Raw genomic sequence first — 24,282 nt, forward strand, 5'->3', positions numbered from 1 at the left:
CATATTGTCGAGATTGTCGGGTTTGATCTGATAACTTCTGTTTCTCGACTAGAGGATCTGTGTAATGACGAGAAAAAGTATTAAAAAAAAATATGAAAAAATCTTTGCCACAGGTTGTGTTCATTCTATGATTATTCTGTCGCTCTGCACATCAACATCTTGTGGGAGCTACAAAATACTTTTGTTTGTTTGCCATGTTGATCCAGTCGCTACACTGATCAGGGGCAGATTTCTTGGTGATTTTGACAGGTTACATGCTGTTTCACATAAACGCCTGCAAGCTCACACACACACACACACACACACACACACACACACACACACACACACAGACTGAGACACACACACAAAACACTGTCTGCATCTAATTTAAAGTGATGTACAGTGTGTGGAAAGTCTCTGGAAAGTAAACGCCATTTATTTCACTCAATGTCACGATGCATTTATTAAAGCCAACAACATATTTACATGTTGACATTATAACCTGACAAGTCACTTAGCCGGCTTGTGATTAAATAAAATGATGTGGCGCAAACGTGGTTAGACAAACAGTGGTACTTAATAGCAGATATTCATTTTGTTAAAATTAAAATAAATAATAATAAAAATTAAGAATATACTGTATACTATTATATTGCATCATTAATTCATGTTTGGGCTTGACAGAGAGCGTTCACAAGATAGTCACTATTTATAATCGTATAGACACATCTCCTTTGTAGTAATACTTTGCCAGAACATCTTGCTCTCTGGAGTTGTATGTTTTACTTTTAGAAGGTGATGTGCATGAAGACCCACAAATTAGACTGAAGCTCCAGCAGTGGCTGATTGCTTGCACACACAAACGCCAAAGCAAACAAGACGCATTTTCGAACACATACACAAACATTGGACACACACATCACACATAGAAAAAGCTAAATTGAAGATTCAGAAATAGAAATCGGGTGACGTCACGTGCACACGACGAAATGCATCAAGTAGCCCCTCTGCCTTACGTCTTTCACCATCATAGATTATAATCCTTACGATATGAGGCAACACAAAATAACAGTGGTACATATTCATATTGATGTGTGTAAGGATTATTTAATAATAAAATCCTTAGCGCTACTATATGAGGCAACACAAAATAAAGTATATGTGGATAATGTGGTAGGCCTACATATTCATATGACGTATAGATGTGAGAATTATTTAATAAAAAATAAAAGGTCCCTCTCTTACAAGTCCCAGGGAAATGTGGTCAAATCCACACACTAACACCCGGACACACAGAAAACACCGTCACGTGTTCACACAAACATCTCACATACACACACGTAGCCCGAGCGAATACATTAGGTCCGACAGTATTGTCCCGAGGGATTTTAAACTCACTGAAACATAAAAGTACAGACGTTGGTGTCCCTGAGTGCGACAAAACGACTGTCCTACATGCGCCATTAAGAAGCCAGCAATACTGTGCAGAAACTGCATCACAGAGCCACCCGGCAAGATGTAGGTTTTAAGATGCTCTTTTCTTTCAAATTACCAAGTACCTCTCGGCTGATGACAAGTTTTGTAGATCCTGTGTGCTCAATGGACCATCTTTTGTGTTGAATTATGGTTGAATACAACTCAAAATGTACCACCAAGGTTATGTGGTAGGCTCACATTTGAAAATTAAATAAAAGGTATAATTTGTTAGCCTTGCAAATTGAGGGGTCTTTTTAACTCCAATATAGTATTAGGAGAAAGGTTCCTTTACCACCCGCATATATACCATTAAATGTGAATTTATTGAGGTTGTATGACTTTTCAGCCAAAAAAAACACAACCCCCCAAAACTCAAATTAGTTCACAAGACAAATGTTTAGAACAGTAAATCACTTTATTTAGTTCTCTCATCGGTGGGTAAGCTTGGTTTTTTCTTTTCTCAAACATGACAAATTGATGAAGTGCATCGGTAGTAGAAGGCTAACAGGATTTGATACATACTCCAGGACTCATTCAAATGCCGTCAACAACGGGGCCTTTACGAGTCAGACCACTAAATAAAAAAAACAAAAACAAAAACAGCAACAGCTCAACCGTTTTCCATTTCTCAAACCAGATAGATGACAGACAGGACAGGTCCATCCGAGTCAGATGGAGGCAGCAATACACAGGATTGCTCAAGCAGTAAAGTACACGTTCCTTTAAGAAACAGGGAGAGAACGCGAACACATCTGGGTTCTTAAATCCCCAATTCAAGTAGTTTTGGCTTTTATTTATCCTTTTTTATTCCCATGTATGCATGTTTTTTTTTAATTTGTTTCTTCGTCTTAACAAATTTTGAGTTCGGTGTGAAAAATAAAAATAAGAGAAAAGGAACAAATATAACGGAGAAAGTCCAGGTGATCGGTGAGAGTTGGAGGGAGAGGAAGGAGGGATGTAGCACGAGGGAGGGAAAGGAACATCAGCCATCTTCCTTTAGAGAGATGTAGAGAGACCGACGGGAGACTTCAGCAGGTGCTGGGGGTGAGTAGCAGAGGCCCTCGGACCAAACCAGGGTCAAATACTAAGCAGGACACTCGGACCAAGTACCACAGGGTAGTGTGCAGAGCTCGGTCTGGGCTAGTCAAGAGAGGGAGGGAGGGGGGGGGGGGGGTGACGCCACGGAGACACTTAAGGCCCAATCCCATTTCTACCCCTTCCCCCTTCAAAACAAGGGGGAGGGGTAAGGGGCAGAAATGAGACGGGGCCTTAACACTCCCTCTGACGCTGGACTGGCTCGATGCTGCACCTGACTCCATGCTTACTGTACTGCGACCCGTCCGTCTACCTGCTGCGCCCGACAAGTAAAAACAAAAAAACAACAACGTTTGGGACCAATTGTAAACCCCTGGTAGTATTTCATCTCAGGCTGGGGGCCCCTCCTCCTCCTCCACCACCACCACCACCACCACCACCACACACAACGAGGGCTCCCTCACTGGCGAGGCCCGGCGTAGCGTCCCTCCCCGGGACCAGCGCCCCGGCCGGAGCCAAAGCTGGGCTTCTGGGACATGCCCCCGCGGGGTCCGCCTCCGCCTATTCTCTCCCTGGGGCCCCCGGGACCTCCCGGGCCCCGGGGTCGAATGTCCCGCCGGTCGCCCTCGCGGGCCGAGCGGGTCTTCTTCTCCTCGACGTTGAGACGCACGTCCCCGCGGAACTTGATTGGCTGGCGAGAGAGGGGAGGTAGAGGACGGTGTTATAAACACCACGACGACGGCACTTACTCTACACTGCGGTTACTCACACGTCCCTGACCCTTGACCTCGAGGCCGTAAAGAGATTTGTCGATTTCTTACCCTGTTGCTGAGGATCTTCTGCACGGGTTCAGAGTCGTCAAACACCACGAAGCCAAAGTTTGGTAGCTTCCCTCCACTGTTGATCCTCAGCTCCAGGACTGTACCGTACTCTGCACACGTGCGGAAGAGGGGGATACGGTCCAATTAACCAACATGACGACATGATTCCGGTGAGCTTAGTGTCTTAGAACTGCATGACCAAAAAGGCACTTTTCGGCAACTCCTGAGAATGGCCGGTACATACGTTCGAAGAACTCCTTGAGTTCCGACTTGTCGACGTCGTGGGGGACATTCCCAACAAAGAGTTGATGGGCGTCAGGGTACCGCACCATGCGCCGCATCTCGGGCTCGCCTGGTTCGCCCTCGCGCACTGAGGCACACAAACATACACACACGTCAGAAACCTCCAATCACAGCTTCACGTGAGACGCGAGCTTGTTAATTCAAGGTGAGACATGATCCCCCTCAGACACTGGATATATGTAACACAAGACACCAGGACAGGGACACAGAGAGAGAGGGGGGGGGGGGGGGGGGGTAGGGACAGGAAGACAAAGATATCTTCAAGGTGGATGGAGAGCACCTGCCTGATGCAACAGTATGCACTTTCCATCTTTTTTTTTTTTTACTGCGGTATTCCCAACAAGTAGTGATGCCGTTAGTGATGCTGAGAGCCGTGTACCTGGCCGTGGCCCTCGGTTGACCGGCGGGGGCCCTCCAGGCCTGGGTTCCCGGGGCCTCATGTCCCTCTGTGGCCGCTGTGCTGCTGTCTGAGACTCCAACTTCACCTCCACTCGGGCCTGAGGGAGCGAGGAGAGAGCGCGAGGTGAAGCATTGCACTATTCATGTGTTCACTAAAGTGAAAACGACAGAGGAAAGCAAGGAACCACCGACAAAGGAAAGTACGCGCCGAGCACGCAGACGGTATCTCCTGGTCCGAACAACGGCCGAGCCAAAATTGCATTTCTAGAACCAGGGAGTTAAACTCCAAATGGCTTCCGAGCGTCACACTTGTGCTGCACAAGGGCCTCCCGCGAGCGGACCCACCGGTGCAGCGGGAGCTACTTTGACGACGTGCGGCGGTATCCCTGAGACGGGCAGGGCGCCGCTGGGGGGGAGGTTCTTACTGGTGACCGACGCCCAGGAGAACGGCTGAAAGAGGACACAAAGAGAACACGCGTCATTTCACACCTCTGGAGCCGAGATAAAGAAATAAAGAGATGCATCGTCCGAGAGTGGTCCCTTTAATCTACTGAACGTCTCTTTAAATGGCCGTTTGGGACGTCACCATATATACTCACGACTTACCACCTGGTAGTTACACCAACACCTTAAACAAAATCAGCGCAAATCTACTTCTCGATGAGGACAGTCTGAGCGGTTCATTCAGCGTACCCGGTTCTCCTCGGGGACGGCGGGGGTGGGTTCTGCGGGGGTAGGGGCGGGTTCTGCGGCGGCGGCGGCGGCGGGCGCGGGGGTGGGGTTCTTCTCCGTCCTTTCCTCTGCAGCGTGGGGCTCCGCCTGCGGCTCCAGGACCACCTCCGGTTTGAGGTCGACGGGGCCCGACTCCGCCTCCTTCTCGGCCTCTGGCTCGGGCTCGGGGCTGACGGCCAGCTCCTCCTCCTCCTCCTCCGGGACCACCGGCTCTGGACTGCAGGGGACGGCCCGTTAGTGATCCAGGACCGAGGACGTTGATCTGACATTGGGCTCCGCCAATACAATCCTACATAATAACTGGGTTCGACCCAATAATAGGAGTTGATACGCGGCTGTGCAAAATGTTTTGTTTAAATGTTGCCGTTTGAGACTGTATTGTAGGAGGTTGGGATAGGATTCGTCTTGATGTATGCCAAGATGTTTTGGGTTTAAACAAGTGCTGTCAGTTAAACGCGTTATTAACGCAAACCAATTTTAACAGCGTTAATTTTATCGCGCGATTAACGCAATTCTTTTATTTAAAAAAAAATTAAAAAAAATAATAGTTTTTCTTTTCTTTGGCTCAAAACAAAGAAGCAGTAGCCTGACTGCTATGTTCAAGGCAGTATGTTTGTATGTTCATCGTTTAATTGCACTATAGGCTTTTTTTTTGTATCGTCCTGTTTTGATCAGTATATGCCAATGTTGTTATCAATAAAAAAACATTTGCACAAGGCAAGCCGATGCACTTCCCCATGTTGATAAGAGCATTAAAATGAGAAAAATTAATGGGACAAAGAAATCAAGGGATATTTAGCATAGAACAAACATTTGTGATTAAACGCGAGTTAACTATGACATTAATGCGATTCATTATTTTAATCGCTTGACAGCACTAGTTTAAACACAATACAGTATACCTGTAAGCATGTTAAACCCTTCATGCTTGTTGCATTCCTCTGCATCACAAATTCACCACGTGGATTTGGATAAAAGGGTGTGTTGACATTACTAATCAGTATAGCAGTTATGATCCAAAGGGCTCCGTACCAGGGGGTCTGATCGTAATAGGCAGACGTATCGTCCTGGGCTACATCAGGGGAGGGAACCCGCTCTTCCAGCTCCTCCACCTCATCCTCAGACTCTGCAGAAAGACCAAGTACCAAGAGTCAAAACCACATTTGGAAACAAAGACCGCATTCTAGAAGTTGTGTTGAACCAGTTGTTAAAAAAACAGGCCGTGTTACACTCGAGAATAACACCGACTGAGAAATGTAACTTTAAACAACCAAGAGCTTAGAGGTTTTCAGTAACGCAGGGTATCTTCAGGTTTCAGCAAGTCAAAATTAAGACCTTTTTAATACCACCTTGAATGCTGTATTGTAACCCAAGCATAGCATGTGTGTCACTCAATGAGACTCATTCAGGTTTACTTTTTGTCTGTTTATTGAACATAAAGTGATACTCAGTGCTCTCTGGTTCAAAAGCTGTAAGTACAAGTGCAGTTTAAGCATGTCCTTCCTGAAAAGTCCCACGAGAATTTTTTTTAAAAAAGTCCTGCACCGACAGATTGAAGACCCTTCAGTTACAGTATTTAAGACCAGCATATGACATTTGTAACGAATGAAAGACTTTCTAAGGCCTTAAATTTAGAAACATGAAATTAAGACTTTTTAAGGATGCGCGGACACCCTGGTAATGCTCCGTTTGAGGTTCAGGTGTTTTATGTGACCACAGATGAAAGCCAGATGCACTCTGCTCCAATGCACTAATCAACCAAAACCGTTAGTTTTTAGCTTCACCTCACACTAATAATAATACATTTAATTTAGAGGCGCCTTTCAAGACACCCAAGGTCACCTTACAGAGCATATAGTCATCATTCAAAACTATGTAAAACAGACTAGGAATGTATCTGAACCTAACCAACTAACATTCTTATCCTTCCTTCCCTTACTTTCAAATGCACTGCGTGCATTGAGGTTGTTAAAAAATGATGTATAAATCAATTCGATAAAGCCAAACTTCAAAACCCAACAGCTCCAATATAACCTTGGGTGATTTGCCAGGTGAGGTCCCCGACAAACCGCTCTGATGAGATGACCCTGCAGGTACAATACCTTCTGGAGGTTCCGAGTCTGAATCACCGAACACCTCGTCCTGGTAGCGGAACACATCGTTGTGGACGTAAAACTTGTTTGGAACGGTTCCCTGTGGGAAGAACATGCGCATTAGCCTGGTTCTGTATGGACAGGCAGAAGTTGTGATGCACAACAAACCCTCAACAGCTCAAAGTCACTAATCATGGGCTGAGGATAGTAACTGTATAGTCCAGGAATTCTTTGATGCAAGTAATAACGCTTAAGTCGTTTTTTTCATTACTCTGGGGTGCATGGCCTGCATCTAGCTTAACTAAACCAGAGTGCAGCTGGGTCTATTCTAAGGATATTGTTTTACTAAACCAGAGTGAATCTGGATCCAAGTCTGCATTTAGTTTTAGTTAACCATATTACTTTTTTTTTTTCTTGCTAAAGGTTGCTGCCTAGTAGGCTATTTTAAAGATGGGGCCGGCTTCAACAGTACACACTATAGGACTGTTCTGGAAGACCAGGCTTGCCTGGACGTGGAGTCGGTGGTTCAAAGTCCTGGGATCATGTGGGGGTACACGCATGAAGTCTACGGATAGATTATCCGCACCTCCTCCGAAAGCACGGCAAATCTCTCGGGAAGAATGAGGTCTGCAAGGTATGTGTATAATAGCCGACTGATTTATTAACATCCCTCTAAATGAAGGGCGCTGCATTTCTAACGTTTCAATGCAGTTTTTTTTTGCACGTTAGGACAATGGGTTAATAGTCAAGCAGCAGGTTAAGACAAAACATACATTCAGATGACTTCATCCCCTCATCAACGCGAATAGGAGCTGTAAACCAGTGTGATACTAGATTTATCCAGAGTCATCAGACAGTGGAAGTGACTTCAACTGACCTCGGGTGCCAGGACGAAGGTCTGCATGAACTTCCTCATGGGCTGCATGTTGTTGGAGAGCTCCCCCATCACCTGCACCACCACGCCCTCCGTCAGGGTGGCGTGTGCGTCCACATGCCGGATCTTGGTGTGGCAGTCACGGAAGCTCAGAGCCATGACCTTCTTGTGGATCTCCTGGAGAAGGGAACGGAGAGCACCGATGAGTCTAGCGTCTCGACTGGAACATTTTGCCAACGCACTTCAGGGTGAATGGCATATTTCCGGCTATTTGATGGTGTTCAAATGTGATAAAAAGTATTTAACATAAATTCATTTTTCCGAATGGCTTCCGTCTCTGCGGCGTTGGCAGGCAATCCCTCTGTTTAAACATCTTTTTTTTTGTGGGATGGGGATACAAATGTGGGTGAACTTGGGAGTTGAGCCAGCGAGACACTGCAGTTGAGGGGGCAGAGCAGAGAAGATGGAGACCTACCAGAACTACTATATCATCCTAGAGATGAGTTCTAGTACTGCATGTATTCAGTGTTGGGGTTTAGATGATGGGTTACTACGGGTAAAGCCAAATATGGAGTCTGACAGGAGTAATCCTGCCAAGGAATGTTCTGGAACAACTGTCAGTATGGTTGCACATACTGGGAGGGAAGCAGACTCAATATGATGGAACATTCTTGGAGGGTAGCAGGGAGAGTCAACACAAATAAAGAAATGAACAGATGAGAATAGAAAAATAGAAAGCACAAGGGATATAGAGAGAAGAGCAAGAGAGACTGAGAAAGAGGAATAGATGACAAATAAAGAATGGAGCCTAGGTAACTGGAAATAAAGCGGATAAGAAAGCGGGAAAGGGAAAAGGTAGGAGCAACTGAGACAAAGGGGAATATAAATGGAGAGAAAGACAAAAATTGATTTATAGCAGCAGGAATAGGTGAAATGGAAGAGCTCTGCAGTGCAGTATCTCAGATCCTTCATCCAGGGGTGCTGGGGCGAGAACGGCCCACTTACAGATTGACCATAAACAGCCTCCACAGGTTTTCCGTTGCCATCCAGCCCGCCGTGGACGTACGACGAGTTCTTCCCATAAAACCTGGGCCGATGAATAAAGAAAGGAGCCGTTCACAACAGATCTTTACATCCACAATAAATGTCTGCAACATGCCCCATGGTGGCAGGCCGTGCTTGCCATTATTTCTGTTGCATCTCGGGCTCCATGTGGAGAAAGACCATTCCTGTCGTAATGGAACCTTTTACCGTACGATGGGTCGTTTTTAGGCTGCCACATAGCTCAGCAGTCCCTTTTGAATGTATTTTTAAGATTGTAGCTTTTTTTCCGTTATGCCAATCCGATTGTATGTTCCAATACTGGCTCTGTTGTAAGGGACATAGGTCCAAGTTTAAACCAGCTAACCTTTCCCTAGCTTTTCAGAAAAACCTGCCCTAGAAACATCAAGTTTTTGTGACGTTTGCACTTCGGTGTCGTGCATTTGTTTCAGCGTTGTCCTTTTGGAACTCGGCCGTGCAGCACACGTTGTTCTGGGAGAGGGGAATCTGCTAGATTGACTATGAATTCTTCAGCTTATTTCGGCGGGGCCTGGTGGTTCCTTGTCCAGCAGGCGGGGGTCTTACCTGTGCAGGTAGTCGGGAGCCTGGTTGAGGAGTGTGTAGTACTGTCTCACAAACTCCCGCCCCACTAGCTGGGCACTGGGCTTCTCCATCACCATTTCTTTGGTCAGCTGGAAAAGTCTGAGGGGGGAGATAAACAGAAAACAGCTTTAGGGACGCAGCAGGACATTATGTGCAATATATTAAAACAATATTTAATGTTTCTAAATGTAATGGGGAAACAAGCTCACTGCTCCGCTCTGATAAGGAGCTGAGGCCTATAGAGTTGGGTTTTATGCCTTTATACATAAGGCAGGAGAGGATAGCGGACCCACCAAGCAACCAGAAACCTCTGCCGTGATCCGGCCACACCCAAGCATCCATATTAACACTCTTGCATGCGAGTCATCTGCATACACCTCCCGTGTAATATTTCAGTTTAATTCACCCTTCCCAAATATTCTATAGGGACATGATTGGACATGGAAAATATTGGAAATAATGCAAGGTAACCTCACTTTTTTTTTTGCTCCAACTTGATTACCATGTGAACAAGAAACATAATGTGGGATTGGAGTCAGTTGAAATCCCAACTTGAGCTCTACCAAATCTGAATGGCAGCAGCCGACTGACTACAAGAAAATATGATCGTTTAAAACATGGTCACGCCGAGCTTGGGTGTAGCCATTTACGGTTGCTATGACAACCTTTAGATATAACGGTCGTTTCCTCAGTGTCAGGGGTAAATCCTCCTAGGGATAACTGACACACCATTTAATCTGACAACATGAAATCAAAAACAACCTCCTTGAATTTCCAGAAAAACTGAACAATCTATGCAACAAAAAAGTAATTTAAATTGGGGTTCTTTTCTAGAACTTTCTGACAGTATATGACGCCTTCATGGCTGCAAAGTGCCACCGGCCGATGACTGCATTCATATTTTTAGGTTGAGGCCTGAACAAGCTCTGTCATTGTGGAATGTTATGTTTCCACATCACAGCCGATGTCTGATAGCACTTTCATAATCCAGCGTAGGGGCGCACCAGAAAGCCCACTCGGAATACAACCTAAAACTCTGACAACTCTGTCCAGGCAGAAACAAGGATTACTTTTGCCTTCTCGGTTACCCGGTCCCAGTAGCACTGCTTCGTGTGATGGCCACTTGGACCAGGGTTTTGGAGACACTCGTTTCAATAGAGAGAATAGAAATTAAAAAGAACAACCTGATGAATTTCCATAACAAACCAATTTATGTTAGCTCGGAATTTTAACTGTTTGACTTGCAAACGCTGGGATTGTGCAAGAGACTTTACACAACTAAACGTCAGGAGCACAACAAGCATTTTACTGCCAAACCCATCTTAATCTCAGGACCACACCTGTTCACACTTCACCATCTGCTGTATTTTTAAACAATCAAACCCTCAACAGCTTTGTCCAGCCCCAGGTGATTGCCAAACCCAGACATTGCCAACAGACAAGGGGTGCAAAATATGATTGATTGCCATCTAAACGGATCAGTACACGTTCAACAGCACATCAACGACACCCGTGAATCAGGATACGTGCAGCATGCATCAGACTACGTGCAAGCATGGCAGCCAGACAAAGGCCATGATATACGTTACACGATCCCCTTAAAGCATAAACACCGTTCTGGTCATGGGCCGATCCCCACCAAAGGGACATATCCAAGCCAATATACGTGATGTTCCCCATGTCCAATTAAATCACATGTAGCATGTTAGCCGGCCTGCTAATGTTCACGGACTAGGCTAGGCACAGATCCGATCCCACGACCAGCCCAGCACGTGTCTGGGACTCCCCAACGACCACACGGCCCGGTATCATAGCAAGTCGGCTCTACATGTCTGGAGCGATACATGTGTAAATAATGTGCAATGAGATTCGTTCGAGCGATTTGGATTAAATCGTTTCGTATATGCGTGCATTAACAAGGTTAGGATTCTACCGGTTAGCATCCAGGAGCCGGTGAAAGAGGTGTGCGGGATACACGGGTTATCAGGAGAATGAACGTGCATCCCAGTGTGGTTTTGATGGGGAAAAAATGACTTCATATAAAGTTTACCGAGTATGTGAATTAAAATCAATTGGTTCTTGTAGCAAGTGATCCCTTAAAACAACCTTTGAAATATAGATTTAGTCGTATTAGACGCCACCAGGCTGAGCTACAAGCTAAGGCCACAGCCGCAGTGTGAAGCCAGACTATAGACGTATCCTTGAATAAGAAACCCGCTGTAAATCCAACAAGATTCACGTTCATAAACCACACACGAATTAATCGACCTACATTATGCATTGCTATTTTTTTTATAATCCTACGTGACTTACCCGTGGGTCAATGATCAAAACTGTAGGTTGTGTAAGGAGGGATTTCTTTGAATTACCTCCGCACTAGCGGCTGACAACGTGATGGGACCGGATTTCTACGATAAAAACACCACCCAATCAAAATGGCGCTTGATAAAATACCCACAAATCAGTAGCAGTGACGACATCAGACACTAAATATCTCCTACCCCGATTGGCCATGCCTCTACCTGCTTGCCCCGTTTTGGCCAATCATATAACAAAAGCGTTTTTGGGAGCACTTGTTCTGGCTAAAGACGCCTACCGTTTCAACCTTCTTTAATAGGTCCATGGTTTCAACGCCAAGCCGGCCAGATCTGTGCCATCGAAACAGAACCACTTGGGGTCGACACAACAGTATTTCAGAGAAATTTTGACTTCGGTTATTTTTCTCCAGATGAGTCATCGTCCTTGGCACTTTTCAAACTAACCTCCATGTTCCCCATAACATGCGAAGCAAGATATATAATATAACAATTTACCGTACAATTAAATGGTGGTAATCTTGCCAACAAACAACCACATACAAAAAAGCCAGTTTTTGTATGTTACGTAATTAGACACTATATATATATATTTACTGGAAACATTTAATGTTTTGTGTTAGCTAGTGTTATTATCTGCTGTTTGATTGTGTTGTTGTCTGGTGTATTTGTATTTGTATTTGTATTATTAGTGCCCTCAGTGAGAGTGGAGGAGGAGGAAAGGGAGGAGGAGGAGAACGTCTCCTCCCCAGTAGGCTGGGGATGTGGATAGGGGGAGGGGAGCGACCCATGCAGCACAGTTGTGCTAAATTCTTGACGTTAATGTCTGGCTACACAGGGAAACATGGTAACTAGGTCCTCTCTTTCCCTATAACCATTTATCTTTTATCCCTCACTTCCAATTTCCTCCCAATCTGTCTGTCTGTCTGTCTGTCTGTCTGTCTGTCTGTCTGTCTGTCTGTCTGTTTGTCTGTAGGTCTTTCTTCCTCACAGCTATTGAATAACCGGTATAGACATGTATAAAGACTCACTGTAAAACACTTTACAGTACACACTACAACTAAGAACAGTTTGCACGATATATGGCAGTAGAATGTAGCAGAGCACAGTGTGTACAATACTAAACTGCACTATACTATGCCTATTGAGTATAATTTTGACTTTACTCACGATGTCCGGCTTAGTAAATACAAATATTTCAGGACTGAGAGAGAGGAGCATAGGATTTAATAACAATTATTTAGACCCAATACTTACCAAACCATTACTTTATTGAAGTTCCTGAACGTTTTTCAAACTAGTTTTCAGGATAGGTTCTGGGTTCTGGGTTTGTATCCCAATGTCTGCACTATACCTGTAAATATCCTTGAGCAAGATGTCCTAACCCCCTTTTTTGTAATGATATGTATCTGAATTCACTGTATGTCACTGTGGTTAAAAGCCTCAGATAAACAACTGAATAGAAGGGAATACAACTGACTGATGGTGTGATGCAGATGCCTCGGACACCAGCCTTCCAAGTTGCATATAGCGTTCCCGTTCGTCTTTGTGATTGTGTCATAAATTGAAGAGTCGTTGTTTATTGTTAGCTACATTAGCCTCATAGCAAACCAGCTTGAAAAATAAACAACACAACTTTACATTGTATTGCAAGCACAGCAAGATCGTGCACTGCATAAATTGGTGACCGGAATAAAGAAGCAATGTAATCAAGTGTGTAAGAGCATTAAAAATCGACATTAAAATGACCAACGTGGTACAAATACAGAGAAAATGAATCTCTTTACGGCCACAGGCATTTTTGATGAGAGCGTCATCACTGAACTCGGTGTTCTCTCAGAATTCAGAAGGGGCCCGACCAAAAGAGGGTTTTCCTCTGTGAAATGCCGCAAGAAAGCTGGGAGATTTTCCCCAATTGCAACTCGGAAGGCTGTTGTCCGAGGCATCTGGATCATACCATATGTCCAATGTCACGCTGGCAGGGGCAACAAAAGACTATATTTTATTTGCACATATTTGGGCGTTTTTTGCGCTTTCTGTGGCTTTGGCACCACCGTGCATTGTGCTATGTGTGTCTACCTAATATGTGTTCAGAGTTTAAAAGTGTTAAATCTACCCTCTAGTGACATCACAAAGGGGAGTGTCCACGCAACTGCATGATGGATAGAGCAACTGACCAGCCTACCAAGTGGACTTGACCCACTGCTAGGGCTGATCTATCCATTCGTGATGTCACTAGAGGATAGATTTCCCCTGGTGGTAAAATAGGATAGGGCCCGTTAGCAAACCAACCAATCAGAGCTCAGCAGTTGTTTCCATGGCGTCTCTTGGTGTGTCAGTGAGTGGGGCCCTGCCCGGACTCGTCCGTGGGAGGAGCCGAGCTGGACAGGAAGGTATGAGGACGGAGATGGCGGGTTTTTTTTGGAGTACTTTATTCATAGAAATAGTTCTGTCGTGCCTCAACGATGCACGGCAGATATCAGCAGAAACATTTCAAGAGCAAGTAAATCTCTCAGCCTGCGAGATCGTCTACTAATTATAACATGTTGAAACAATATCAATGCCGGTATATCTGGAGTGTCATAAAGTCCAAGCGGGCCTTTGGGCAAAGCGTCAACTCAAAAACCCGTGAGTTTGACTCTATGCAAAATTTACCCCTGAATTTCTTTACCACCTTCAATGATGTCACAGAATACATCTTTTCTTTAATTTTCCAAATATTAAAAAATAATAAAAAAAGGTTGGTTCTTGACTTTATGAGGGGAAACAGTAGTCGAGTCAAAAAAGAGATACCCAAAGAAACAAGGACACGCACAAACAAAAAAAAACAGCACCACCAGAAGAGGACCAATCTAGTCCGAGGTCAGGAAGCAAGCTGAGGGAATTATTTATTTAAAACTTTATTTTTTAATTTTACAACTTGGTCTCTTTGCAGGATGTTTTGTTTCTATTTCAGATAATTGCCCGAAAGAATTACCAAAAAACCAACACATTAGATATGGTACAGAGCTGACAAACAGAACAGAACACATTTACGTCTGATGTTATTAATCTTAAAGTCATTTGAATTGTCTTTGTGGAGAGTTTGATTTTAACCAATGAATGGAAGCTGCTTGTAAACACCTTGGGTGTGTACAGATTGTGCACTTCTTTAGTTATTCTAACAAATGCTTTAGTGGTATAGGTAGGAGAGGTTGTTATAGAAAACAAAAATAACCTGCAGTTAGCACCATTACTGGGTTTTTTAATTTACTAGGGAACCAGGAATCGCCAAGACTGTCTTACAGAACCATGTCCTTATCGATGTCCTCTGTGGAAGGAACAAAGAGACAAGGGTTGGGAGAGCAGATCACAAGATGGTGTTTTTCTGTTGAGATTGTGTGTGCGCGTGTTGTACATGTTCCCATATTGCTATACTACTGAGAACATTGGCATAAACTATGGATGCATGCATTGCCAATGCTACACTCTGTATATATGCGTATTTACTCAGTAGTATAGAATTATGGATCCTGTCCAAGTTAGGCCCCAAATGATAGTCTACAAGTCAAGAGGACAACCATTGGATTGGATAGGTGAATTCAGTAAAGATCTTTGGCTGATGTCTGTGTACTGTGTGTGTGTGTGTGTGTGTGTGTGTGTGTGTGTGTGTGTGTGTGTGTGTGTGTGTGTGTGTGTGTGTGTGTGGTGTGTGTGTATTGTGTACTTGCGTGTATGTACTTGCGTGAGTGTACTTGCGTGTGTGTGTCCTTACCTTCCTTGATGCCGAAGCATGCGGCCCACTCCTCCAGGGCGATGTACTTGTCGCTGTCGGCGTCACACTCGTCGAAGAAGCGAGTGGTGCAGTGCTCCATGGGGATCAGAGGAGCGCGCAGGGGGGCCAGCTCTGTGTGGGTCAGGAACCTACGCAAACACGCACACAGACATAAACATACACACAGACGCATGTACACACATTGAATTCTAAGATATTTGCTAATGCTACATTAATGCAAATAATGGGGCAAATGCATAAAATATAATAACGATTTATTATTTATCAAATTAATAGTTATTTAATGATATGATGTTAATGTTTTGATTTAGGATGGGTTGACTGAGACAGCTGTGGTTCCCAGGGCTACTGGCGAAATGGACAGTGATGATGTCATTTCCTGTCGCTGGTTGCCAGGGAAAACACCCAAACCGGTGTCTGTCAAATGGCCAGCGCTTCAGCGCAAACCCACTGCCTTGACCGGTCCGGTTTCATCAAGTTTAAATGGATATTTACCACTGAGATACTGCCACATCACCATTACACAGAGAATAATATTGTACTGCTTTAATACTTCTCTGTTGTTTACACTCATAAAACCTGCAATTTTGTGGTGACAGTTATTTGGAGGGAGGAAGGGGATATATTTATCTTAATCTTTTTTACATCCTTATTAACCTTCAAGATATACCTTCCAGAGTACATGGGAAATAAACATATAAGTTGCTCACATATCGCCATGTTTGTACGGTTGTCATAATGTGTGTGTGTGTGTGTGTGTGTGTGTGTGTGTGTGTGTGTGTGTGTGTGTGTGTGTGTGTGTGTGTGTGTGTGTGTGTGTGTGTGTGTGTGTGTGCGCGTGCGTGCGTGCGTGCGTGTGTGTGTGTGGGAAGGTTAATGCTTGTCTATGTCTGTTAATAAGAATGCGTGTTCATAACTCGGTGTGAACCTACCCATCGGCGGGATGCTGGTCCAGCTCTCCGAACTGCCAGTGCACGGGGAAGATGTACATGTTGTAGTTCTTCTCAAAGTCATGGGCCAGGAGGTCCAGGGAGTGCTCTCCGGACTGCAGACGCTTGACATTCTCGTAGATCTTCTGCACCTGAACCATTGAACACACCCGGGTTACAGCTTCGCCAGACATCGGCCAACACGGAGGATGTATTCAGGATCCAGGGCCTTTAGAGGCGTAGAGTATTTAGAGTACTAGAGCATTCAGTGAACTAATGTCTAGTACTAGTACTAGTATAAAAAGTAGTATTTAAAGTACTGGAGTACTCAGATGAGTGCAGTATTCTGAGGACTACAGTATTAAGAGGATCATAGTATTCAGAGGAGTAATAAATGTTCAGACTACTAAAGTATTAGTGATTCTCTAATACTTATTCTCTAATAGTTATTAGTATTATTTCATGTAATACTCCTTTAGTACTAATAGTACAGAGAGTATGAAGGTACTCAGACGTACTCTGACTTTCTGCTTCTCGGTGAGCAGGTTGTTTTCCTCGTCGCGCTCAAACAGAGTGACCAGAACGTTCTTCAGCCAGTCCCTCATTCGAAGGGGGAACTCACTCAGCTCAGCGTCCACACAGGTCTCCAGGACTGCACACAGAGAACACAAAGAAGTTACAGCTACATGTTACAACATTGAGTTATATACATAGAACATACAGTAACATACATAGAATCTGATACAGATACAGGACATACAGAAACACACATAGAACACTATAGGACATACAGTTGAACACGTAGAAGACCAGTAATAGGTTATACAGGTACATTCGAAGAACATGAGACAGTTAGGTTAGAACATACAGTTAAGGAACATGGGATCGTGAATCCTTGTTTTTGAATTGTGTTTTTAAATAGATTTAGATTAAAGAGCAGGATGTTTAAGGCATCTTGCTTATTGACACTGTGGACATTAGGGTTTGAATCCAAAAACCATTCAGCCAACCATGTCTCTGTCTCAATAACAAGAGGAAAATAGTGAGAAATTAAATTGAGAACATGATACAAAATATCCCACTATTAAATAAAAATCCAGCTGTTCTTTTGTTAAAAAGCAAAAAATTCTCCATCTTATCCCTTTGGTCCCATCTCACCACCCCCTACTCTCCACCAGGGAGTTGGGTTTGAGCTCCAGCGAGAGCCCTGAGGAGGACTGCATGTCTGGGCAGATTCTCCCAGGGCCGTGTTGAAGCCTGTCAGGGTAGCGCTAGGTGCTGGGCCCCCTACGGCTCCTCCCATTTTTCCATGACTCCCCCAGGTCGTACATAGACTACACTTCAAAGATAACGATTTTCTGTTCAATTCTATTCCATTCTATTCCACGAGAGAAGCATGACACCTAGACGTGAAGGAATACTAAATGTTGGTGAGAAGAGAACACTTTCCGTCTCGTTTCTATTAGTGTTTGTGCTTCCAACAACAGCACACAAGCTGACTAGGTCAGGAAGTGATGTAACAACTCAGGATATGATGTTAGAGCCTGGCCAGAAGGAGAACCCAGACCAGTACAGGTCAGTGCCGGGCTGGAGCTGAAATATGTCTGGATTTAGGACCTTCTGAACCAGGCTTTTTGTCTCACTCACATTTGCAGGCTCCAAGGTAGTCAAGGTGAAGCTTGTGTCCCTTCTTGGTTCCCTCCAGGGCGCACTTGGTGGCGAAGAAGTGGCAGGATGAGTCGTAGGTCTTGTTGTCGGTTCCGCAAACCTGGACACGGTGAAGAGGAGGGCAGATTAATACCTTTTATTGTCGTATTTTTAGGTTTTGTATTCTCAACTAAAGCCCCGACATTGTCAGAATCAAGTGAGATCTGCCAGAGGTTTTGAAAATATTTTTCTGGTTTCAATCTTAAATAGTTTACTACAGTTATCTAGTATACTAAACTAGATAAGTGGCCTAAAGATGTAAAAATACAGGGGACTATAGTCTCTGGAACACAGATGGTGTTGATTTTCCCATTGTTCAACCAAAAATTGAGTTATGCTTGTCTGTACTTGTTTCTGCAAAAAATAAGGAGGCATATAAAGTGCGAAGAAGCTGTAAAGTCGGGCCACACAGCGTTTCATTTGGACTGTTTGACCGTTTAACCCGGGAATCAAACTCACATGCTCGAACTCTCCGGCGGCAGCGGGGCAGCTTGAAGGGTCCTGGCAGACGCACATCGGGCTGTTGTTTTCCTCGTCAATCTCGCACACCTTGCCCTTCTTGCAGTGGTGGTTCAAGCAGGGGTCTGCAGGTAACCAACGGAACAACGTTCTATTAGTACAGCCCTTCTGCTCTCACATTTAGCTCAGGTTGACAGTACACACCAAGAATAATATATTCCTAATCTTTTTTAAAATATTTTATTTATTTTTATATGTAGCTTCTTTGCAGTTGACACTCTCCTTCTCGTACATTTCCGCCCTCTAGAATGTTTCCACAACTCACTTACTTTGATCTTTTAGTAAATCAGTTTCATATTTTCATGTTCATTTCATGTTTACTTCTCCCCCCACTTGGGTTGCACTGCCTTTCCGCTCTGTTCTATATTAAATCAACCCATTTTGTTTACGCCAGGAATGACTGGCAGCCATAAGTGTTGGCACCGCAGAGGAAGCCAGCGGCCGCAGACCTGTGGCCTGCTGCTCAAATACATGACTGCAGCCCGAGAGGAAGAGACGATTACAGCCCTCCCCTGGGAGAGTCAGTCATTACGACGGTCCTCCTGCAGAGCTGGGCCGAGAGGTGCCTCAGATCAAACAGCATGGAAGGCGGCGTACCATCATGTAGTGTACGTATGTTAAAGTTTACTACTGTTGGCCGAAGGGTAAATGTCTGGCTAACACAGCTGTCAACTAACCAAGCTCAACGCTAAAAAAATCACGGCTGCCGTCTGTGGAGTTGGCTGAAGTGAATGCAAACATGTGGGATTGTGTGTTTGAGTTTGTGCATTTGTGTGTATGTGTGGTCACGTGTACTTACTCTCAGCTGGGAAGTCCTCCTCGATCTGGATGGCCTCGTCAAACTCGCCGGTCTCAATCTGCACAGGGTTGATGCCCACCGTGGTCTCCTGGGGGGTACCACACAGGAAGCAGTCAGAGAGAGGAGTGATGACCTCAGGGTGACATCACAACGACAGCATAAGATAGGTCATGCGTCAAACAGCTGGCGGTCAGACCACGACCTCATGCGATTCGTCAGGACTCTTAATTAAGGAAAATAATTCACTTCTGTCCCAGAAGATGGTAGAAAACATTTTCCAAGGAGATTGTTCAATCCGATGTCCCTCCTTTGAGACAAAACACTGTTGACTCCTACTACAGACGGACTATAAAGAATGTGTTTGGCAAACATAATTGAAGGCGGCCCGCTCTGCATAGGATGCAACATGCTGTATGAACACTAAAGGATTTGATCTGATGTTTCAGTGCTGTTTGTCTAGCAAAGTCCACTTAACCCTGACCACTGAAATAGCCCTGGTTCCCTGAAGGAAAAATCAAACCACTAAGAGTCCTCGCTGAAGGACAACAAGTTGAGGAGGGAGAGAGAGAGAGAGAGAGAGAGAGAGAGAGAGAGAGAGAGAGAGAGAGAGAGAGAGAGAGAGAGGAGAGAGAGAGAGAGAGAGAGAGAGAGAGAGAGAGAGAGAGAGAGAGAGAGAGAGAGAGAGAGAGAGCGAGCGAGAGAGAGATGTGTTCTCACAGCCCTCTGGCGCGCTGGCTATATTTAATATTTAATGTTTGTGGGATCCTTGGTGGCAGGAAGCTATTAAAACAGTTTCCTTCTGGACGTTAAGACCCATTTACAATGCATTCACTAACTATATGTTATGTTACTGTTTGCAGTCTTTAGTGACTCTAGAACTCTTTTTATAAACACGATAATCGTGAAAACAATGGCAAGATATTTATGACAGATTCTGTGTCATTGTTACTTTGCCAACGTAAATTTCCATCCAAAATCTGCATCAAGAACAATTCCAAAATCGGTTTCAACTGAAACAATGTTGTTCTTAACTGAAGCCTTGAAATCACTTTTTGTACTCGGCTGCTGCTTATCTGGACCTCAAAATAGTCCCTTGTGCAAATAAACGAATTTGGGATGCAATAGAAAAGATTATCCCACTCATGTGAGCGTGTTTAAAGTGAGATGGAAAGTTCTGAAATAGCTTTTGTTTTTGGAGAAATCAACATTGGAGGAGATGATTTTCAATATTCTTGAATCCATAGTTAGTTTTGTCTAACCCTAACCCTGATACTGGGATTGCATTTATTTAATTTTAGGAGAGAGTAAACTATTGGACATAATGGATTAATCACAATGGTGGCCATACCATAGTAGAACAAAGACCGGGTGACCGCAAACACATTATTCGGACTGCGTGGTATCTACAATAATATGCTATTAAGAGTCACAGAAGACAGTTTTGAAGAACTTTGATCATGAAAGAGTGATTTCCTCTTGTAACCGCTAGCAACAGACCTCCTCGGGAACAGACTCCTCAACGACCAGCTCCTCTTCTACCATGGGCTCCTCCTCCACGATGGGCTCCTCCTCTGTCTGAGGAGTCAACACACACGCACACACACACACACGCACACGCACACACACACACACACACACACACACACACGCACACGCACACATTTACATATTGACACGTGAACAAACACCCACTTGTGAATACACAGAAATGTTCTTCAATGAAAATCTCTGATGCACACACACACACACACACACACACACACACACACACACACACACACACACACACACACACACACACACACACACACACACACACACACACACACACACACACACACACACACACACAGAGTAAACTCACGGGAGCAGCCATGGCGTGGCCAGCCAGGCACAGGGCGACGACGATCCAAACCCTCATCCTCAGAGTCTAACAGAAAAACACAGAGAGTAGCCAATCAGAAACCTACTTCAGTAGCCAATCAGAAACCACTGTCGGTAGCCAACCAGAACCCACCTTCAGTAGCCAATCAACAACCACAGTCAGTTACGAACTAGAAACCAGACACTATTTTAAAAACCAAGAACATTCCTCAAGACACACAAATATAGAGACACACAAAAACATAAATAAACATATACTACACACAAACAACAGACCCATAGCCAAAATATCTTAAGGGAAACTATTTCTTAAGTGTCTTTCATTTGGAAAATGATTATGATTATGATTTAAGTTATTATTAAGGAACACTAAAGTGCCTCATTGAAACCTTGCGTGACCAAGTTCTAGATTCCTCTACGGAGGGGGATCCACCAACACAGCCCTCTAGAATATGTCAACTCATTCATCTCATAGTGGAGGATGGAAGCCATCCAGCTCTGTCTACAAACCCCTCAGTGTTTGCTGCCGTTCACTGGGAGCTCAGACTGTCTGAAGTCCTTACTGTTGTGTCCTAACGCCTCTCTCTCTCACCAGGCACCCAGTTCAACTCTCCACCCAGGCTAACTCTCTGTATGTGCTGCCTCTGTTTCAATTCCCCAACCCCAACCCAATAAGTTCTGCTTAATTAGCTGTACTAAATAACTGTTGATGATTAGAAAACGAGCACCCTTGTTAACAGTTTATTTTTGAAAGGGCAGAAATATCCCCACCCTCTTCCCTTTTCTGACAGAAAGAGTGCAGTGTTTCTACATTACCAAAATATGTATTTATATTTAAGTGACATTATCTATGGCTCCCCACACCTAGATCCTATTAAACCTTTTAAGGACAACAAAATGGGGGGACAGAAGTTCATCATGTGGTTACTGTGAGGCTTTGACTGAACAAATAACTTCAACTAACTCCACTCGGCTTGTGGTGGAATGGAAGGGACATTCTGCACTGTTACGTGCCATTTCTTGGTTTGAGGACCACAAGCTCTGGACAACCACTGTCGGGAGACATGATACCCTACCTACCCTCCTCTCCTCCTCCCTGAATCTACTAGATGAAACAGAAGAGCTCTTTGTTGAAACACATTCTTCTCCGGGCTCTCTCTCTCTCTCTCTCTCTCTCTCTCTCTCTCTCTCTCTCTCTCTCTCTCGCTCTCGCTCTCGCTCTCTCTCTCTGTCTAAACTCTAATTATGTTGCTGCATAGCTGATGCTATGTTCTATCCAGACCTGGTTGAGGACTGGGGATCTTAGGACTTGTTGTAAATAGGGGTGATAGGGGACATGGAGACTATGGATCAAATCATTTTGTTTGGTTGCATGTATCCTTCCTCCCTGTAAAGTCATGTCTCTAGATTCCCTGTAATACAGTCACAGAATGGTGATGTTCTTTGAGCATTACTAAGTTGTACAATTCTGAATAGTTAAGTAAGTAGTAGCAAACACTAACATTTACATTCAATACACCTCAATCAACATAGTTTGCAGGCTAAAAGCCACCTGGGGGGATCCTAAAAGGGGATCATCTTCTTAAGAGACTGGTGGAAATTCCTGACCCCAAGGCAAGGACTTTGGAGGATTTAAACTGACAGCAAACATCAACCACTGAACACTGAAGTTCTTAACAAGTTGCGGGATCGTTATGAGAATACCAGAACATTGTTTGAACAGGTGTTGAACTTGTCCTCACGGTTAATGAGCGATTTCAGAATTAACTTAATTATGATTTGGGAAAATTGGCTTGACATTTAAAGGTGTTGCAAGGATGTATGTCAATGAATGTGCATGTTTTTGTGAGGGGTTGTGTGGAATGGGATAAGAAGATGGGACAGGTGCTGTTAAATGTGCTGAACTTTACACAAGGCACCTGCAGTAATTCTGGGAGTTGTTGACAGAGCTTAGTTGTTTTTGAAGCCTGAAGCAACAGACATGTTTCTGCCCTACATCATAGATTTTTGCGAATGGTTACACCCTTGGACACATTTTATACTTTTTTATAATTTAGTTTAAATCCTTGCAGCAGGACTCATATGTTTTGCATCTTTGCTTCCGTTCAATGTTTTTTTTAACAGTAAATTTGGATTTAAAATTTCCGTTCATCTCTTTAACAGAGTTACAGTTTAGCATTCTTTAGCCTTAACGTTTTACTACATGTACTGGCTGGAATAGTCAAGGTCAGAGTAATTAGAGGGTCGGGGAAGAACTTCACTCTTGCTGTCTCTAGTCTGAAGAACAGCTTGTCATAAAATGATGAAGATCTTTGAAGCCTGAGTACGGATGTAGGCATCTGTTAAAAGAAAGGCATAGAATACCTGCCTTTAGTGTCTTTGAACAAGGCTGACGGTGGAGGGTAGTTCAACATTGAACTGCTTTCATGCTCCATGACGTAGCAGGAGGAGCCTAAAGAAGACTGTGTGTCTCTGATAGTTCTCAATGAGTTAATGTCAAACGGTAAATAGATTTAAGCTCAGCAAATTAGAGAAACCAGCAAGAGTGAGCCACAGTTTGCAAGTCTCCCAGCTAAAATATCCCAAACCTCCATTCAGTCCTCCCTCCAAAGCCACTGTCGCAAAGAACACGACTAACTTATTAGCTTCATTCAAAGTTCTGCCAAGCCTTGCGGACAACTCTGGTTATGCATGATGAGTGCGTGCATGTAGCCGGGGAGGTAGGTAGACAGACACGTAGGACATCCATCATTTCATTCGGATCTAGTAAAATCGAGTATAAATGATGTGATGGGACATTTTGGACCGACCGTTCTAGAGTAAGCAAGCAACCAGTTGTATTGTTATTAAAATTGAGAAATAGTGCCAAGATGGAGGCTCGGAATGTGCGTGACATAATGTGAAACCGTACTATTTGCATGAGTTAATCCATTCATTACTAATCCAGATTTGAGGCCAGATTGTGGCGAAACGCGACTACATGTATAATGGTGAC

At 44.2% G+C, this 24,282-nt stretch overlaps 2 protein-coding genes across 2 annotated transcripts in view; both read right to left on the reverse strand.

Annotated features, from left to right (window-relative positions):
* Window positions 1-1,854: 1,854 nt before the first annotated feature.
* On the reverse strand, window positions 1,855-11,830 carry g3bp1 (GTPase activating protein (SH3 domain) binding protein 1). Its single transcript, XM_060063215.1, has 12 exons — window positions 11,673-11,830; window positions 9,342-9,458; window positions 8,721-8,802; window positions 7,719-7,892; window positions 6,851-6,941; window positions 5,781-5,874; window positions 4,710-4,965; window positions 4,362-4,466; window positions 3,997-4,114; window positions 3,559-3,684; window positions 3,315-3,424; window positions 1,855-3,184 (listed from the first exon to the last, which is right to left on the reverse strand). Exons 2-12 carry the CDS (start codon window positions 9,434-9,436, stop codon window positions 2,954-2,956), a joined length of 1,482 nt encoding a protein of 493 aa, XP_059919198.1. The 5' UTR covers window positions 9,437-9,458; window positions 11,673-11,830; the 3' UTR covers window positions 1,855-2,953.
* A 2,728-nt stretch (window positions 11,831-14,558) lies between these two features.
* Window positions 14,559-24,282, reverse strand: part of sparc (secreted protein, acidic, cysteine-rich (osteonectin)) — a 10,623-nt gene continuing 899 nt past the window's right edge. The window contains exons 2-10 of the mRNA XM_060063219.1: window positions 21,268-21,333; window positions 20,901-20,978; window positions 19,404-19,491; window positions 18,545-18,669; window positions 18,026-18,146; window positions 16,897-17,030; window positions 16,382-16,530; window positions 15,429-15,577; window positions 14,559-14,984 (exon numbers count right to left, since the gene is read on the reverse strand). Of these exons, the coding sequence (XP_059919202.1) occupies window positions 14,956-14,984; window positions 15,429-15,577; window positions 16,382-16,530; window positions 16,897-17,030; window positions 18,026-18,146; window positions 18,545-18,669; window positions 19,404-19,491; window positions 20,901-20,978; window positions 21,268-21,324 (930 nt within the window). The 5' untranslated portion in view covers window positions 21,325-21,333 and the 3' untranslated portion in view covers window positions 14,559-14,955. The remainder of the gene's footprint in view (window positions 14,985-15,428; window positions 15,578-16,381; window positions 16,531-16,896; window positions 17,031-18,025; window positions 18,147-18,544; window positions 18,670-19,403; window positions 19,492-20,900; window positions 20,979-21,267; window positions 21,334-24,282) is intronic.

Source organism: Gadus macrocephalus, chromosome 10 (genome assembly GCF_031168955.1).
Source record: "Gadus macrocephalus chromosome 10, ASM3116895v1".
Lineage (NCBI taxonomy): Eukaryota > Metazoa > Chordata > Actinopteri > Gadiformes > Gadidae > Gadus > Gadus macrocephalus.

Bases quoted from the DNA above. Each gene is read 5' to 3' on its own strand.
- g3bp1 (XM_060063215.1), bottom strand. From the start codon at position 9,436: ATGGTGATGGAGAAGCCCAGTGCCCAGCTAGTGGGGCGGGAGTTTGTG. The intron at 4,966-5,780 runs GTACGGAGCCCT...CGTCCCCTGCAG, and splicing joins TATTACGATCAGACCCCCTG to TCCAGAGCCGGTGGTCCCGG. The intron at 3,685-3,996 runs GTACACGGCTCT...TGTGTGCCTCAG, and splicing joins CAACCGAGGGCCACGGCCAG to TGCGCGAGGGCGAACCAGGC.